The following is a 14,289-nucleotide window of genomic DNA, read 5'->3' as shown; positions in this document are numbered from 1 at the left end:
CCTATCTTCACATCCTGACTTCTTCCCAGCTTCCTCTAGTTCATACCTGTAACTTTGCAGATAAATGTGGCTGTGTTCAAAACACAAGCTTCAACTTCTGTAGTACAACAGCAGCTAGAGCAGCTGAAAGATAAGGCTGGAGTTGCATTTAGAGTACAGGAGAGGCAGTTTGGTTTTCAAATTTCAGGTGTTTGATCTCTTTAGAATAGTTAATTCAGAGCCCAGATATATACCTCAGAACAGGTTTTGGTAGGAGAGCAGCATTTGATAATTTTGAAAGAATATAAATATGCCAGTAGTTCAAGAATTTTTTTTTTTTAAAATTTATATCTGCAGCATGTTGATCATCAGCATGTGGCACTTCCAAATACAGGGCAAACTGAAAGGTGAGGAAGAGGGTAGGGGTATCTGTGACAGGTAGAATCCATAATTGTCCTGTGAGAGAAAATTCTTGAGTGCACAATGAGTGATGGCATCTTACTGACATGTTAAAGTGTTTTTTCAAGTAAAAGACAAATAAAAAAACACAAGTATAGGGACAGGATTTTGGCCTAGCAGTATGAAATGTCAGTTAGGAGGCCCATGTCTCACATTGAAGTTCCAGAATTCAGATCCTGGCTCCTATCCCTGATTGTGGATTTTTGACCATGCAGAACCCGGGAGAAAGCAGAGATGACTCAAGTAGATGGGTTCCTGAAACCCACAGAGGAGAAAGATTGAGAACCTTGTTTCCAGCTTCAGAACCGCAGCCATTCTTTTTTTTTTTTTCCAAAGATTTACTGAAAGACAGAGTCACAGAGAGAGGTAGAGACAGAGAGAGGTCTTCCATCCACTGGTTCACTCCCCAGATGGCCACAGTGGCTGGAGCTGTGCCAATCTGAAGCCAGGAGCTAGGAACCTCCTCTGGGTCTCCAACGTGGGTGCAGGGACCCAAGGACTTGGACCATCTTCTGCTGCTTTCCAAGGCCACAGCAGAGAACTGGAATTGAAGAGGAGCAACCAGGACTAGAACTGGTGCCCATGTAGGATGCTAGCGCTTCAGGCCAGGGACTCAACCCGCTGCACCATTCTTGATAATTAGGGAGTGAACCAGCAGATAAGAGTGTTTCTCTCTCTCTCTCTGAACTAGGACTTGAACTGGATCTTTCAGCTTCCAAACATTATCTTTTCAACTGTCTCATGTATTTATGTACATTCTATGTCTATTGTTTTAGTCAAGGAATAATATTTTAGCACTTCTACCTGAGCTTCCTAAGGAGGAGGCAGTATTAAGTTCACTAAATTCTCCGTTCTTCTTCCCTGCATACAATCTAGATTTCTTTAATTCTACACTAGTTTGCCAGTGTAGCCTTAAAGTCCATTGGTGTACTTCTACTGCTTATAGACTACAATTTTGCCACAGTGATATTTGCCTTTTAAAGAGCAAACTAAGAAGTGAGAGAAAAATTGACTGCTAATTAGGCTATAACTTCTTCTGAAGTCAGTCTTTTTCTGAATGCCCTAAGGAGTCCTCTCAGGCAGAAAGAAATGTGGATAGGTTTTTCTTTCTTATTAATATTTTGGGCTTTTTAAAAAAAAATTGTCAGAGTTTTAGAGAATGAGTATATTTTATAAATGTGTGGAATAAAACCTCTTAAAATGTACATTCTCATCATAAAAAAGGGGTCATTATTGGTAATGAGTTTTGAGGTACAGGCTTTCTGTAGAATTTACTTGGGAAACAGTTTGCCCTAGAGTTAAATACATTTGGTAGGTGTATACTTTTATATCTATTTTATTTGTGTGACTATTCAGCTAAGTTCTCACCATACCTCAATATTTAATAACTGACATACAAACTTTCTTGGTGAAAGCGGGTACTTTGAGTTGTTTCAAAACATGTAAGTGGACCAAATATTTTCAGAGCATGGTAATGATTAGCAATGAATTCTGTTCCCTTCATCTAACAAGTATATTTTTAGACAATACTTGTTTTACCTTTTTACAGGAAGGCAGTGTTCTATATTTATGTAATTTCTTTTCAGAAGTTCTCAGAATATTTTACAGTGTAATCATTAAATCCTCATAGTGTGATATAAAATAATTTAGAAACTGGAAAACCCCAAATACAGCTTGATTAAATAAGACCTCCCTCAAATTACCATGGAATGCATAATATAGTTTAACAAGTTCCATACATGTTAATTGTAAACTTTATATATTTTCTAAGTATGGCTATTTTTAAGTGTGATAGTAAGATATTATCATCTGGATCAAGGACTCAAAATCTCAGCTTACTTCTGAGTTTGGACTTGTTTTAGTCCCATCTATTTTTCATGAGGTTACCATAGTGTCATTTATATTTAATTTAAATTACCATCAGCAGGGAGTGGGCATTTAGCCTGGCAGTTAAGGTTTCCACATCCCACATCGATTTCCAGCTCCAGCTCCTGATGCTAACTTTCTGCTAATAAAGATCCCAGGAGGTAGTAAGTGATGGCTCTCATACTTGGATCCCTGCCACCCAAGTGGCAAACCTGGATTTAATTCCTGATTCAAATCTGGCCCAGCCCCAAATGAAAGCATTTGGAAGTAAACCAGCAGATGGAAGCTTTCTCTGTCTCTCTGCCTCTCAAATAATAAAATGTTTTAATTTTTTTTCAATATCAACAGCACTCCTAGAGCTGAACTGATGCAACATCACAGGAAAATGAAAGAAAAATAGAAGTTTAAAATATTTTATAATATTTAATATTTGAAATATTTTATAATATTTCAAATGGATATTTTTACTGCTTTTCCTTCTGAAAAATCGGATCAATCTGGAAAACATTGCAATTGGTGGTACTTTAAATAGAGTCCAATTCAGGAATGAAAACTGTAATACCAACACATGACAGGCAATAAATGTAAATGTGCAAAGTGGGCCGAGTGTAAGAAAGTCAAGAGTTGTGGGGTCTGTGTTGAACTGGAGAACGAGCTCTGGGACTAAAGAGGATGTCAGCTGCTTTCCTCCTGCTAACAGTCACCCAGAGGAACCAGCACTATAGTGATGTGGCTAGATTCACGAATAAATATCTACTGAATATCTATCACATACCACACACTGATCTTAGCATCAGAGACACAATGATGACCCAGTCAGTCAATGTTCTTCTTTTTATGGAAATTAAATTCTCAGAGAGGAGATAGAAAATGGAAAGTGATAAAAGAAGTATGTACTGTCATCTCTCATGATTATAATACAGGTTGAGCATCCCTGGTCTAAAAAACCCAAAGCTTGAGGGTTGATACATCGCCACAAGTGGAAAGTCTCACACTTGGACCTCATGTGATAGACCACAGTCAAAATGTACAATTACCTTCAACCCCTATGTATGGGGGCATATATGAAACCTAAATGAGTTTTGTGTTAGACTTGGGTCCCATCTCCAAGATACCTCATTATGAATATGCTAATATACCAAAATCTGAAAAATAATAAAAAATATGAAGCACTTTTTCCCCATGCATTTTGGATAAGAGTATTCAACCTGATAAGGTCCAAAGAGAGAGCAGTAAGCCTAAGACCCTAAGATAGGGCTGAGCTTGATGTGTCCACAAGACAGAAAGCCAGCGTAGGGTAGAAAAGAGTAAATGAAGGGAGAGATAGGCAGTGAAGCCACAGCACTCGGCAGGAACTGTAAGGAGTCATGTGACACAGGACCTACAGACCATGGCAATGTGACGAGAAGGCATTGAGTTTTGAACAGGGATTACTGTGACATGGTTTTCATATTTCAAAAAGCCATATGGCCACTCTGTAGGGAGTAGTCAGTAGAGTGTGTGTGAGAGCAACATTAGTCATCCAGGTGAGCTATGATGGTGACTTGAATTAAGTTAGTAGCAGTAGAGATGGTCAGGATAGATTTGAGATTTATTTCCTAGGCAAAGCTGAGCTGAGAAGAAAGCTGTAGTGGATGTAAGAAAATGAGGAATGAAAAATGATTCTTGACTCAGGGTTTCAGGAAACAGGTGAAAGGAAATGTCTTTATCAAAATGTGGAGTCCAATGGGTCAGGGAGTTTGTTCAGAAATTACAGATTTCCTCTTCACTATATAAAGTTTGAGGAGCTGTAAAGACAACAGGTAGGAAATTTCCATCTCTTGTTGAACTGTATAGAAATGTCTATAGCTTGTCCTGGTCAGGGCTGGAGTGAGCAGCTAATCCATTGTAGATGCCAGTCATGCCATGATCCAGAGTGGAATCATCTGCAAAGTGAGGCTATCTGGAGGAATAACCAGAGAACTGAGACTGGGACTCCAACATTAGTGACTAGCTATGGCAGAGGGTCAGGAAAGACTACTGAAAAGATGTGACCAGTAAGGTATAAGGAAAACCTGGATAGTGCTTCCAGGAAGGCAAAATAAGGGCAAATAGACAGTGGTGTCGAATGCTGCTGGGAACCAGGCAATGTGGCAGGCAAAATGTGCATTATAAGGAAAGCTTCCTCTTCTCATTTTTTTTAGATTAATGGACAGTGAAATTAACTTTTTGGCATATAGTTCTATAAATTTGAACACATATGTGGATTTATGTAACCACTATTGCAATCAAGATCAAGCACAGGTTCCTCAACCCCAGAAAACTCTCCTGTACTATGCTTGCCTTGTCACCTCTTCCTTGCTCCTTTCTTTTGGCAACTACTAATCTGTTCTCTAGTACTGTATTTTCTATATAAATTGAATTGTACAGTGTGTAACCTGTCATCCAGCATAATGCCTTTGAGATTCAGCCAAGTTGTTTGTATTATCAGAGAGTTCTGTTTTTTGGATGAGTAGTATTCTATTGTGTGAATGTACTACAGTTGCTTTACTGTTCTTCTGTCAAAGGGCATTTGGGTTGCCTCCAGATTTTAGCAATCAGGAAGAGAGCTACTATAAACATTTATATAGAGGTTTTTTGCATGAACATAAATTTTTATTTCTCTTCAGTAAATACCTAGGGATGGAATTGAAAGATCATCGAGTATATGCATGTTTAAGTTTATAAGAAAGTGACAATTTTTGGAATAGCTGTAATATAGATTTCTAATTTTGAAAATGACGCACCTTTCATTTTTGAAGAAATGATAGAAAGCCAGAATTTTATGAAAATTTTTGCAATTTTAAAAACACCTCAACAGACAAGTTTCAGAAATCTGCAGGCTACTGATTTTCAAACACTGAGGTAACTCACATCTTATGTTAACAATGGAAAAACTGAGAATCAGAGATTTGAATTACAAATGATTTACTAAAGATCACACATCCCAAAAATGTCAGCTCTTCTGAATTTAAATTATGTGTTCTTTCTGCTATATTACACTTCCACTCTTGGGAAAAATATTATTCTCCAGTGAACTAGGTTGTACTACTAGTCAAATTAATTTGACTTCACACCTGATATTTTGTAAGGAAGCTTCTCTGAATTAAAATCTCTCCCATGTTACTAGCTCTTATCATGGGCAAACATTTTATCCTTTCTGGCCTTCATAATTCTAGTCTACCAAGCAAAAATTTTCATGTCAAGTCTTCTTGCAATAATTTGATCAACAAGTATGAAGATGCTTTGCATAGTATAGGCCTTCAGACAAATGGACTTAGAAGAATATCATTTAATTCTAATAACATCATTTGAAAAGAAATTTTTAAAACAGTATGTATCTGAACTTCAGCTAAATGAAAGCAATCAGAGAGTAAATGTGAAAGGAAGAAAGTACGGAGATTCCTCAGAAACCTGAAAATAGATCTGGCATGTGACCCAGCCATCCCACTCCTGGGAATTTACCCAAAGAAATGAAATCAGCATGTGAAAGAATTATCTATACCCCCATGTATATTGCAGCTCAATTCACAATAGCTAAGATATGGAATCAACCTTGATGTCTATCAACCGATGACTGGATAAAGAAGACGTGGTACAAATACACCATTGAATATTACTTGGATGTAAAAAAAGAATGAAGTCTTATCTTTCACAAGAAAATGGATGCAACTGGAAACCATTAAACTTACTGAAATAAGTCAGTCCCCAAAACACAAATATTATATGATTTCCCTGATCACTAATAGAGTACAAAATAAACGCATATGAGCAAAATTGACATTTTGAGATATGATTATTATTTACAACCCTTATCTGTATTGTTGAGGAACATTGTTTTTTTCTTCTTAAAAAGCAAAAGAAAATAAAAGACAAGAAAAAAGGAAAAAACTGACCTAGGAGACTTGGCTTTTAATAAATGCTGCTTAAAAAAAAGTGACTCCAACTCATTTGACCTCATTTTTCTCTCTAGAAACTGATGTTTGTTGTCTTGTTGAACTCTAAAATATCAAATATAATTTGTAAATACTTCAGAAAGGCCTTTTTGTAAGAATATAAGCACATGTAACAAAAAATTTGGTTGTGTATCATAACAATATATGTATATATACCTCTACAATCAGAGACATAATTTGAAACAGGTCTCCCTAAAGATATATATTACATAATATAAAAAATTTCAGTTGCCTGTATTATGTCAAACTTTTCTTTGGCTTTATAATTTTGTTCATTCCCAAATTAGCCGTTTTGAAACCCGAAGGAGTCCTTATTTGCAACACTAAATTGATTAGCATAATCCATCTTTTGTTGATTTGATCATTTGAACATCTGCTATGAGCTGGGTGATGCAAGATGATGGTGCAGCGGAATAAGCACAAGGTGCACTGTGTTCTTTGGGAGCACAGAGTGGGAGCACAGAGCTGGCCCTAGGCTGGAGGCTGTGGACCAGGAAGGATGATTTCTGTAACTGTCACAGATATCTAGACCATTTAAATGACGATACATGCTTTTGAGTCCAAAATACTCTTGTCCTGATCTTTCTCATCTTTCTTTTTCAAAGAATTTAGGAGTTAAGACTGAAACAAAAGGAGTAAGTGTAGACATTCTTAGAATGTCCACGGACTCCAATGATAAAAATAGAAGAGAGTCTAAATGCTGTATTTTTAACTTTGGTTCCTAATGTTCTTTTTAATTCTCATTTCCTCATTTAGATAGTGAATGATTATGAAATCTATGTACTCAGCACAATTGGCATTTGTATGCTGAGGCTAATGCCCACCAGTATGTCCTAGATTAGTAGTATATGCCAGAATTGTCAGATTAGTTTTCAGAATAATAATATTTTTTAATAGTAAATAACTCTCATGTACGTGAAAGCTGATTAGCACACCAACAGGACACCAGTTACATATGATCAGTTAATTCACTGGTTTTTTGTTCCACTTTCGTCCCAAAGCTATTTTTAACAGTATTTCTATGTATTTATAACCCTGCAAAAGTATGCATAATCAGATATCATTAGCTTAAGACAGAAATGTCAGCTGGCAAATAACCTATTTGCCTCCAGATCATTAATGCAATACACATATTTTTTATACCCTGCAAATAATTAAAATTCTAAAAGCAACTGTGCTTTAAGATAAGTGTGTAATAACCACAGGTAGGCAACTATTAGCTTTTGTGTCACTTAATCAACAGTATTATTAGGTCTATTAGTATTTCTGTATGGTGTAGATGTTGACAATGCTTCATAGGCTTCAAACTTGTACTTTTACATGTATAGGGTGTTGATAAATGTCCAGTAAATTTTGTCACCCTCCCAATGGAGGAAGTGTGGCCATTGTTGACATAGATGAAGGTTTCTCTGTTGTTATGCTAATAACTCTTTTGTTTGTTTGGAAAGGGATTGAATTGGAAATTGTTGATAGCTGTGAAAAGAACAATGGTGGTTGTTCTCATCACTGTGAACATGCTATTGGTGGACCCCGTTGTTCCTGTAACCATGGACACCAGCTTGATGAGGATGAGAAAACATGCATAGGTAATGTTTGGTAAATGCCGTCTTCATTGATAAGTTGCTCTTGATTCATTTAGCCCTTTTTTATCTCTAACCCTTATAGCTGTAGTAACTGTAAACCATGTCACTCAAACTGCAGGGAGAACGAGATAGGACAGTACCTCTGGATATCTGAAAAACATAAAAGAACATTTATTTGACAGTGATTACATTTAAAAATTTTCCTGGAAGTTACAGGAGGTTTAAAATATTTTAACAAAATGTATGGACTTTATAGTTTTATTTTAGGGTAATATTCCAAGATTGACCTAACTATCATGTAATTTGTATTTCAACAACAAATTCTACCCTGTACCCAGTTTCTCTCTGCCTCAAACAGAAACTAAATCATGGTCATTAGTTTTCTACTTGGTAATTATTGGGATGCATGTTCAACTTTGATATGACAGCTTGCTCTGTTCCCAAAACACACTTTAAAAATATCATCCTTTGGACATCCTTGTTCAAACTCATTTTCAATGGCTAGCTTTCCCACTATATTATTAGAAATTATATCATTTAGGACAAAGAGAAGAATAAATCCCACCCTAGCTTTGCTTCATAATGATATGTTTATGATTAATCTAGGGCATCTGAGGAAAAGAACTATCTCCCATAAATAGAGATGGTGAACATCAAACTATGTGACTATGTGCTGTGGTTCTAAGAATACTTCAAAGACCCTAAAGCTGTGATTTTCCATCATTCGAGAATTAAGATATGGCATTTGCTTGGTTCTTTGAACCATTTCATGGTATTTAATATGGTTAGAGAAAACTTAAAGCATATTTCCTCAGAGGTGAATTTCAGTGGTTTCAGTATTTGGATTTTTTTTCTTATTTTGGCACTATGATGAGACAGAATAAGCCTCAAGAAATTCTGTGGTTTCTTGTTTCATAAATTATTTAAACCAAAATAATGCCATTACTTAGGTTTCTCCTTCTACATTGCTGTCAGATGCTACAGTGGCTATTGAAACCAATTGCTTTCCTTCCTCTTTTTGTGTAATGAAAAGTATGCTAATATTTCCCCTAAGTGATTAATGTTTTTATTTATGGAAAAAATAAAGTGTTTATTCCTTCCTTACCTCCTTTATTCTCTATCTTCTTTCTTTCCATGTGCCTTGCTTAGGCATGGGATAACTGAAACTAAAATTTTGCTAAGGTTTTTCTTTGCAACTTACAATTTTTTTTGGTTTTCTTTTTTCTTTCAAAAGTACAATTTAGTAAAGATTTATTTATAGATAGGAAAAGCTACATCTGCCAGGGTCAAAATGTAAAAAATTGTATATTTATGAGATTCAGCAGTCAGCATGACAATGTTACATTGTTTATGACTCAAGTTCATTTCACTTTGGAACAATAAAAATCTGATTCATTTCTAAAGACCGAATACCCACTAATGTAAAAGCTGTGATTCATTTGGAATGTACATATACATGCTTTGCTTATTTGCCTGAGAATAGATTAAGATCTTCGATGTTGCTAAAATCATTTACACATGAAGAAAATTTAAACTTTTCTCTTTAGATTATTTTAGTACCAACTTTTTTTAAAATAGCAGAATGTACAAAGAAATGTGAAAATAAGTCAGTCAAGTTGTAAATGGCCAGTCTTACCCAAATTCAAAAAATAAAAGAAAAAAAAAAAGAAACACTTGTTAATGTTAAAACCTGGAGAGGCATTAACACAGTTTGAAAGACAATCATATAAATGCAAGTATCAGACCAGCAATGAATGTACTAAATTTAAGAATTGGCCAGTTTTAGAATTTTTTTTTATTTCTACCATTTGAAGTGACTATTCAGTGACTGCGCAACAGATACAAAAATCAAATTCTTCACTTTTGTTGCTGTTCAGAAGTCAGCACTAAAATGCCTGATCTGCCTGGCTACCATCAGTGCTCTACCTAAGATTAGGGCTATGTTATGGTGTGCAGGTGAATGGTGCAATGTGTCTCTGCACTGCTGCAATAATGAATATTGGCCAATTTAGGTAAAATATTAACACCATGGAGGAGGAATATTAATGGAAAAAATTTCAAAGCAAAGATCTGACCAAATAAGTTCAGAAAAGAAATCAAGAAATTAAAGAAATAGGTGATGTAAAAGCAATGAAATGGCAGGACATTGAGGAAGAATGAGTTTTCACATGAGTTCTAGCTCTAGGTGGGGCATCATTCATGGGATAAGCTAGAAATAGCCCCCAGAGGACTGATAATAGAACAATTCAAAATGAATCATGAAGGCACAGAGCAACTGATTTATTTTCCAAATATGTGATACTTTCCAAACCTGTAGCCAGACTCCTTGTTAGTAGAGAACAAGGAATTCTGAGACCTGTGTTTGGAGACTCTGGTGGTTTTTAATTTTTTTTTAAAAATCTGGAATTTTTTAAAAAATAAAGGGTAATTTTTAGATGAAATGGAGCCATTGTTTTAAAGTTTTTTATCCTCAGTGTTTCTGCTATGGAATCCAAAGGACAAAGAAAGGTTTAATATAACAAGGGAAACAAAGATCATCCAGAAATGTTTGAGTAGCGCTGCTTGTGCCAGTTTTCAGGAGCAAGGATTTTTTCTATATGTCTGAGCAACCTTCATTTAGATATTTTATGGTGACCCCTCACCTTGTTTGACTGACTGTATTTTCTTGCCTTCATTTCTCTTGCCTTCATTTCCTTGAGTTGGTGCCTTTTCCAAGGTTAATGGAGACATTGACCTTTTTTTTTTTCTTTTTTTAATCTGTGACTGCTCACGTAGTTATGGGGCGAAGGGATTTTGTAAACTCAGCACTGATAGGCCACCCCACTTAGCAGCTCCACAAACAGAGTGGGCTGAAAGAAGCCAAGACCCAGAGCTGAAAACCCTGACCACACAACTCCCAGGTGTCCAGCCTGAGCAGAGCAGGGGGACGTGTTGCTGCTTGAGTCCAATTGTGCTGGAAGAGGGCACCTCAAGACTCAGGCCAGAGGTGATTCTGTGGTTGAGGAGTTTCCATTTGACATCTTCTGGCGTGCCTCATTCCCCCCCCCCCCCCCCCCAGGCAATTGTGTCTTAAGAAGAAACACTCAGAACCCTAGACTTCTAGAATAATAGTGCCGAAGCATCATCCTTTGGAGCACTGCTCATCTGCAAGGACGTTCCAGGGTGGTGATGTCACACAGAAAGTAACAAAGCTTGCAGACCTCACCCATGCCAGTCAACACGTCACCGTCTAAAGCTTCAAGCAAAAGCGCTGAGATATTCTGTAATCTAAAACATAGCAGTTGGAGCCAGCATCCCTCTGTCTCCAGAACTGCAGTTATCACTTCTCTTCCAGTTGTTTGAGGTCTCCTTGCTTGGGAACACTCTTTGATCCGAAATTCTAGAAGAACAAACACATGATGGAGTCTCTGACTCTGTCCTCTTTGCAGCTGCCAAACGTTGCTAAATGGAATTATTTTTTCTTTCTTGGCTCTTTTTTTTTTTCTCAAGCTGTTTTTTGTTCTTCAAATTCTCTATTTATTCAGGCAGATTGCTGTGTAACTGTAAAAATAGCAGAGATCTCTTTTGCTGTGCTTATAAATGCACGCAGGGATTATTTACATCCTTTTAAAATAAATAGCAAGCATATAAGAAGCATGTAAGAAATGTAAACCACAAGTGAGCCTCATTACTTTTGTGTTACAGTTTACTTCAGTGTCTACATTATGCAGCCTCAGGAAGAAAAAACGATTAATAACACAGTTTTCATTTAGAAGTGAGGTTTATCAGCGCTCCCACAGGGTCATGCAACTCCTGTGTCTGCAGTAACAGAAGTGTCCTGCTCCCCTCCAGACCTTGACGAATGCCAGAATGGAGAGGCCTGCTGCGCTCAGTTCTGCGTCAACTATTTAGGGGGCTATGAATGCAGTTGCCAGGAAGGCTTTCGGATCACTTCTGACGGTTGTGGATGTGAAGGTAAATTCCTGAGATCTAACTGATGTGACAGGGCAATCAATAGAGGAGGAACATCTGAGGCGGAGAGTGAGTGTGGACAAGGGAAGGCTTTGACACGAAGGGACTTGGATTCCTAGGTGGTGCTGTCGTTTGCTCTCATATGAACTTGGGCATCTCTAACTGCTATGAGCCTTGGATCCACATCAGTAAAATGATGTCAGTGATAGAAATCCTGGATGAATTGAGGAAATTAATACATATGAAGTACTTAGTGCAGTAGATAAAAACTACTTGGCTAAAAGTCACTTCTATTATATTTGATGATCATAATCACAACTAAATTTTTGTGTGTATACAAAAATAGACATTTTTGTGTATATAGAGACACACACATATATGAGTGAGAGATTACAGCAGGCTATAGCACATTGGCATTGGAATCTCCCATGGCTAGCTTGACTGCTGTTGAAAGTTGGCTACTGAAAGTCATTTCCAATGAGTTTTTCAATTAGCAGAAACAAAAAGATTGTGAGTTCATAAGTTTATGAACTCCAAATCTGTACCAGAATTCTTGTAGGTCTGATATTAGTGTAGCTAAGGTGAGTCATTTTACAATTTTTAACTTGTTAAAATTAGTTTACTTACTTTCCAGGTGAATTCTAGCCTACATATTTCTTATTTTAAATATAGGAGTTTGGACTCCATGAGTAGAGTCAACTTTAATTATGTCATTAAGAATAGCTCTTATAAATCGTTGCCACGGTTTGCTTTTACAAGTTACCTTAAGTGTACAATTTTTAAATTGTTACATTGTGATCATTATCATCATTTTGAAATGACGATTTCCTTGAAATCAAGGAAAATATCAGAAGATTGATTTCTATTCCAGTAACAGTCAATATATGACAATAATGCCTTATATAAAATGATGCTTCTTTGCTTAAAGAAACAAATTCCTGAATTCTGTTGAGGAGAGCACTGGTTTCTTCATATGCATAGCCAAGCTCCCCTAGCCTTGCAGTGGAGGTAACAGGAAAAAACACACAACTATGGTATCTATATATACTAAACACAGTAGAGTATATTAACATTTACCATTATATCCAATTAACAGAGCCAAAAAATAATTTTTTTAATTTCATGTACCATCTGCTTTTAGGCAGAATGAGCCAAGATATGATTGTACAGTGTGAATGCACATGCTCGCATACACACATCCACATGGAATGGAATCCACACTCTGAGTGAAGCTTAGAAGCTCTGCTCCATATGAACTTTCAGTACCAGGAACACATTGACCAAAATCTACATTCAGGCTTGGTCACAAACCAGTGAGTCAGGAGACCTGTTCGTAGGGTCTTCCATCTCTAAAATGCTCTCTAAACTTTGTACAGAATTACACATAACATAAGTGTCCCATTACATAGGAGGTATGTTGGATTATTCAAGAGTGAATAAACCTTCTGCAAAATGGTGCACAGTCTGAAAACTTTGAATTTATTTTCTTTTATGTTCTTTGTCTAAACCTCATGCAGAAGTTCTCAGACAGACCGTGTCTATACAGGTGAAATACAGTAAACTTGAAAGAAAAATCATTGGTAATATTATTGAGAAACAATTTGGGGACCAGGCATGCCTTCTCTGTGTTAGGACATTTCTACTTTAATGAAGGTCCCAAAAGTATCCCAGATATGTGCATCCATTGGTGATGTCTGCTTTATCTCACAGTACCTAAAGGCAGATATTGTTTCTTTTTTCCTAGATGTGGACGAATGTCTGGGCGTCAGTGTAGCCTGTGACCAACTATGTATTAATTCTGTTGGAACATACGACTGTGCTTGTGAAGAAGGCTACAGAATTGGAAGTGATGGGAAAACTTGCATCTGTAAGTCATTGTGAAGAATGTGATCACCTCTCTCTTTAAACTACTGCCACCCTCATCGTGTTCTGCAGGAGCAACGGAGACCACGTTGTCCTTAACCCAACTTGTCTTCTGCTTCCTTTTGTCGTGAAGTGACATCTCTTTTTCTCTTGTTCTCTCTGCTGCAGTTTCAGTTTTGTGCTGACAGCTTCTCACCTTCACTTACAACAGACTTTTGAAGCAACCATCTCAAAGCATCTGCCTTGCAGTCACCCCCTGCCTTGGCTTTCAAACTCTCCTTTTTCTGTCAGCCCTGGTTCCATGTTGCTTCTTTAAACCAGCGTCCTAAAACCCAGCATTCTCCTGTATGGTCTTAGCCTTGGATGATGATGAGCTGGAGGAAAAGGAAGAGCAATTAGAAGTTGTGAGGTTTCCAGGCCTTCTATTCAAAAAGCCGCTTCAATTACTTTATCATGTGGTCACCTCTCAGACACCCATTTATGAAGATGAAGATGAGGAGGAAGAGGAAAAAGAGAGCCGAGGAGAACTTGCAGCTTTGAACAAAGTAGGTGAGTAAAAGAATTTACCTCAGTAAACTCAGCTCTTTTCTCTATTTTTAGATAATTCCCATGAA

General features: G+C 36.9%; 1 protein-coding gene across 4 annotated transcripts in view; it reads left to right on the top strand.

The window, feature by feature from the left end:
* The window catches only part of LOC108175368 (EGF-like and EMI domain-containing protein 1), a 707,491-nt gene that overhangs the window by 569,908 nt on the left and 123,294 nt on the right, over positions 1 to 14,289 (top strand). For all 4 annotated transcript variants that reach the window (XM_070072572.1, XM_070072574.1, XM_051818765.2 and 1 more), the window contains 4 exons: positions 7,727 to 7,864; positions 11,693 to 11,815; positions 13,557 to 13,679; positions 14,033 to 14,224. In XM_070072572.1, the coding sequence (XP_069928673.1) occupies positions 7,727 to 7,864; positions 11,693 to 11,815; positions 13,557 to 13,679; positions 14,033 to 14,224 (576 nt within the window). The remainder of the gene's footprint in view (positions 1 to 7,726; positions 7,865 to 11,692; positions 11,816 to 13,556; positions 13,680 to 14,032; positions 14,225 to 14,289) is intronic.

The sequence above is a fragment of the Oryctolagus cuniculus genome, chromosome 4, assembly GCF_964237555.1.
Source record: "Oryctolagus cuniculus chromosome 4, mOryCun1.1, whole genome shotgun sequence".
Classification (NCBI taxonomy): domain Eukaryota; kingdom Metazoa; phylum Chordata; class Mammalia; order Lagomorpha; family Leporidae; genus Oryctolagus; species Oryctolagus cuniculus.
Note: the sequence above shows the minus strand (reverse complement) of the source record. Positions and strands in the feature narration are given on the sequence as shown.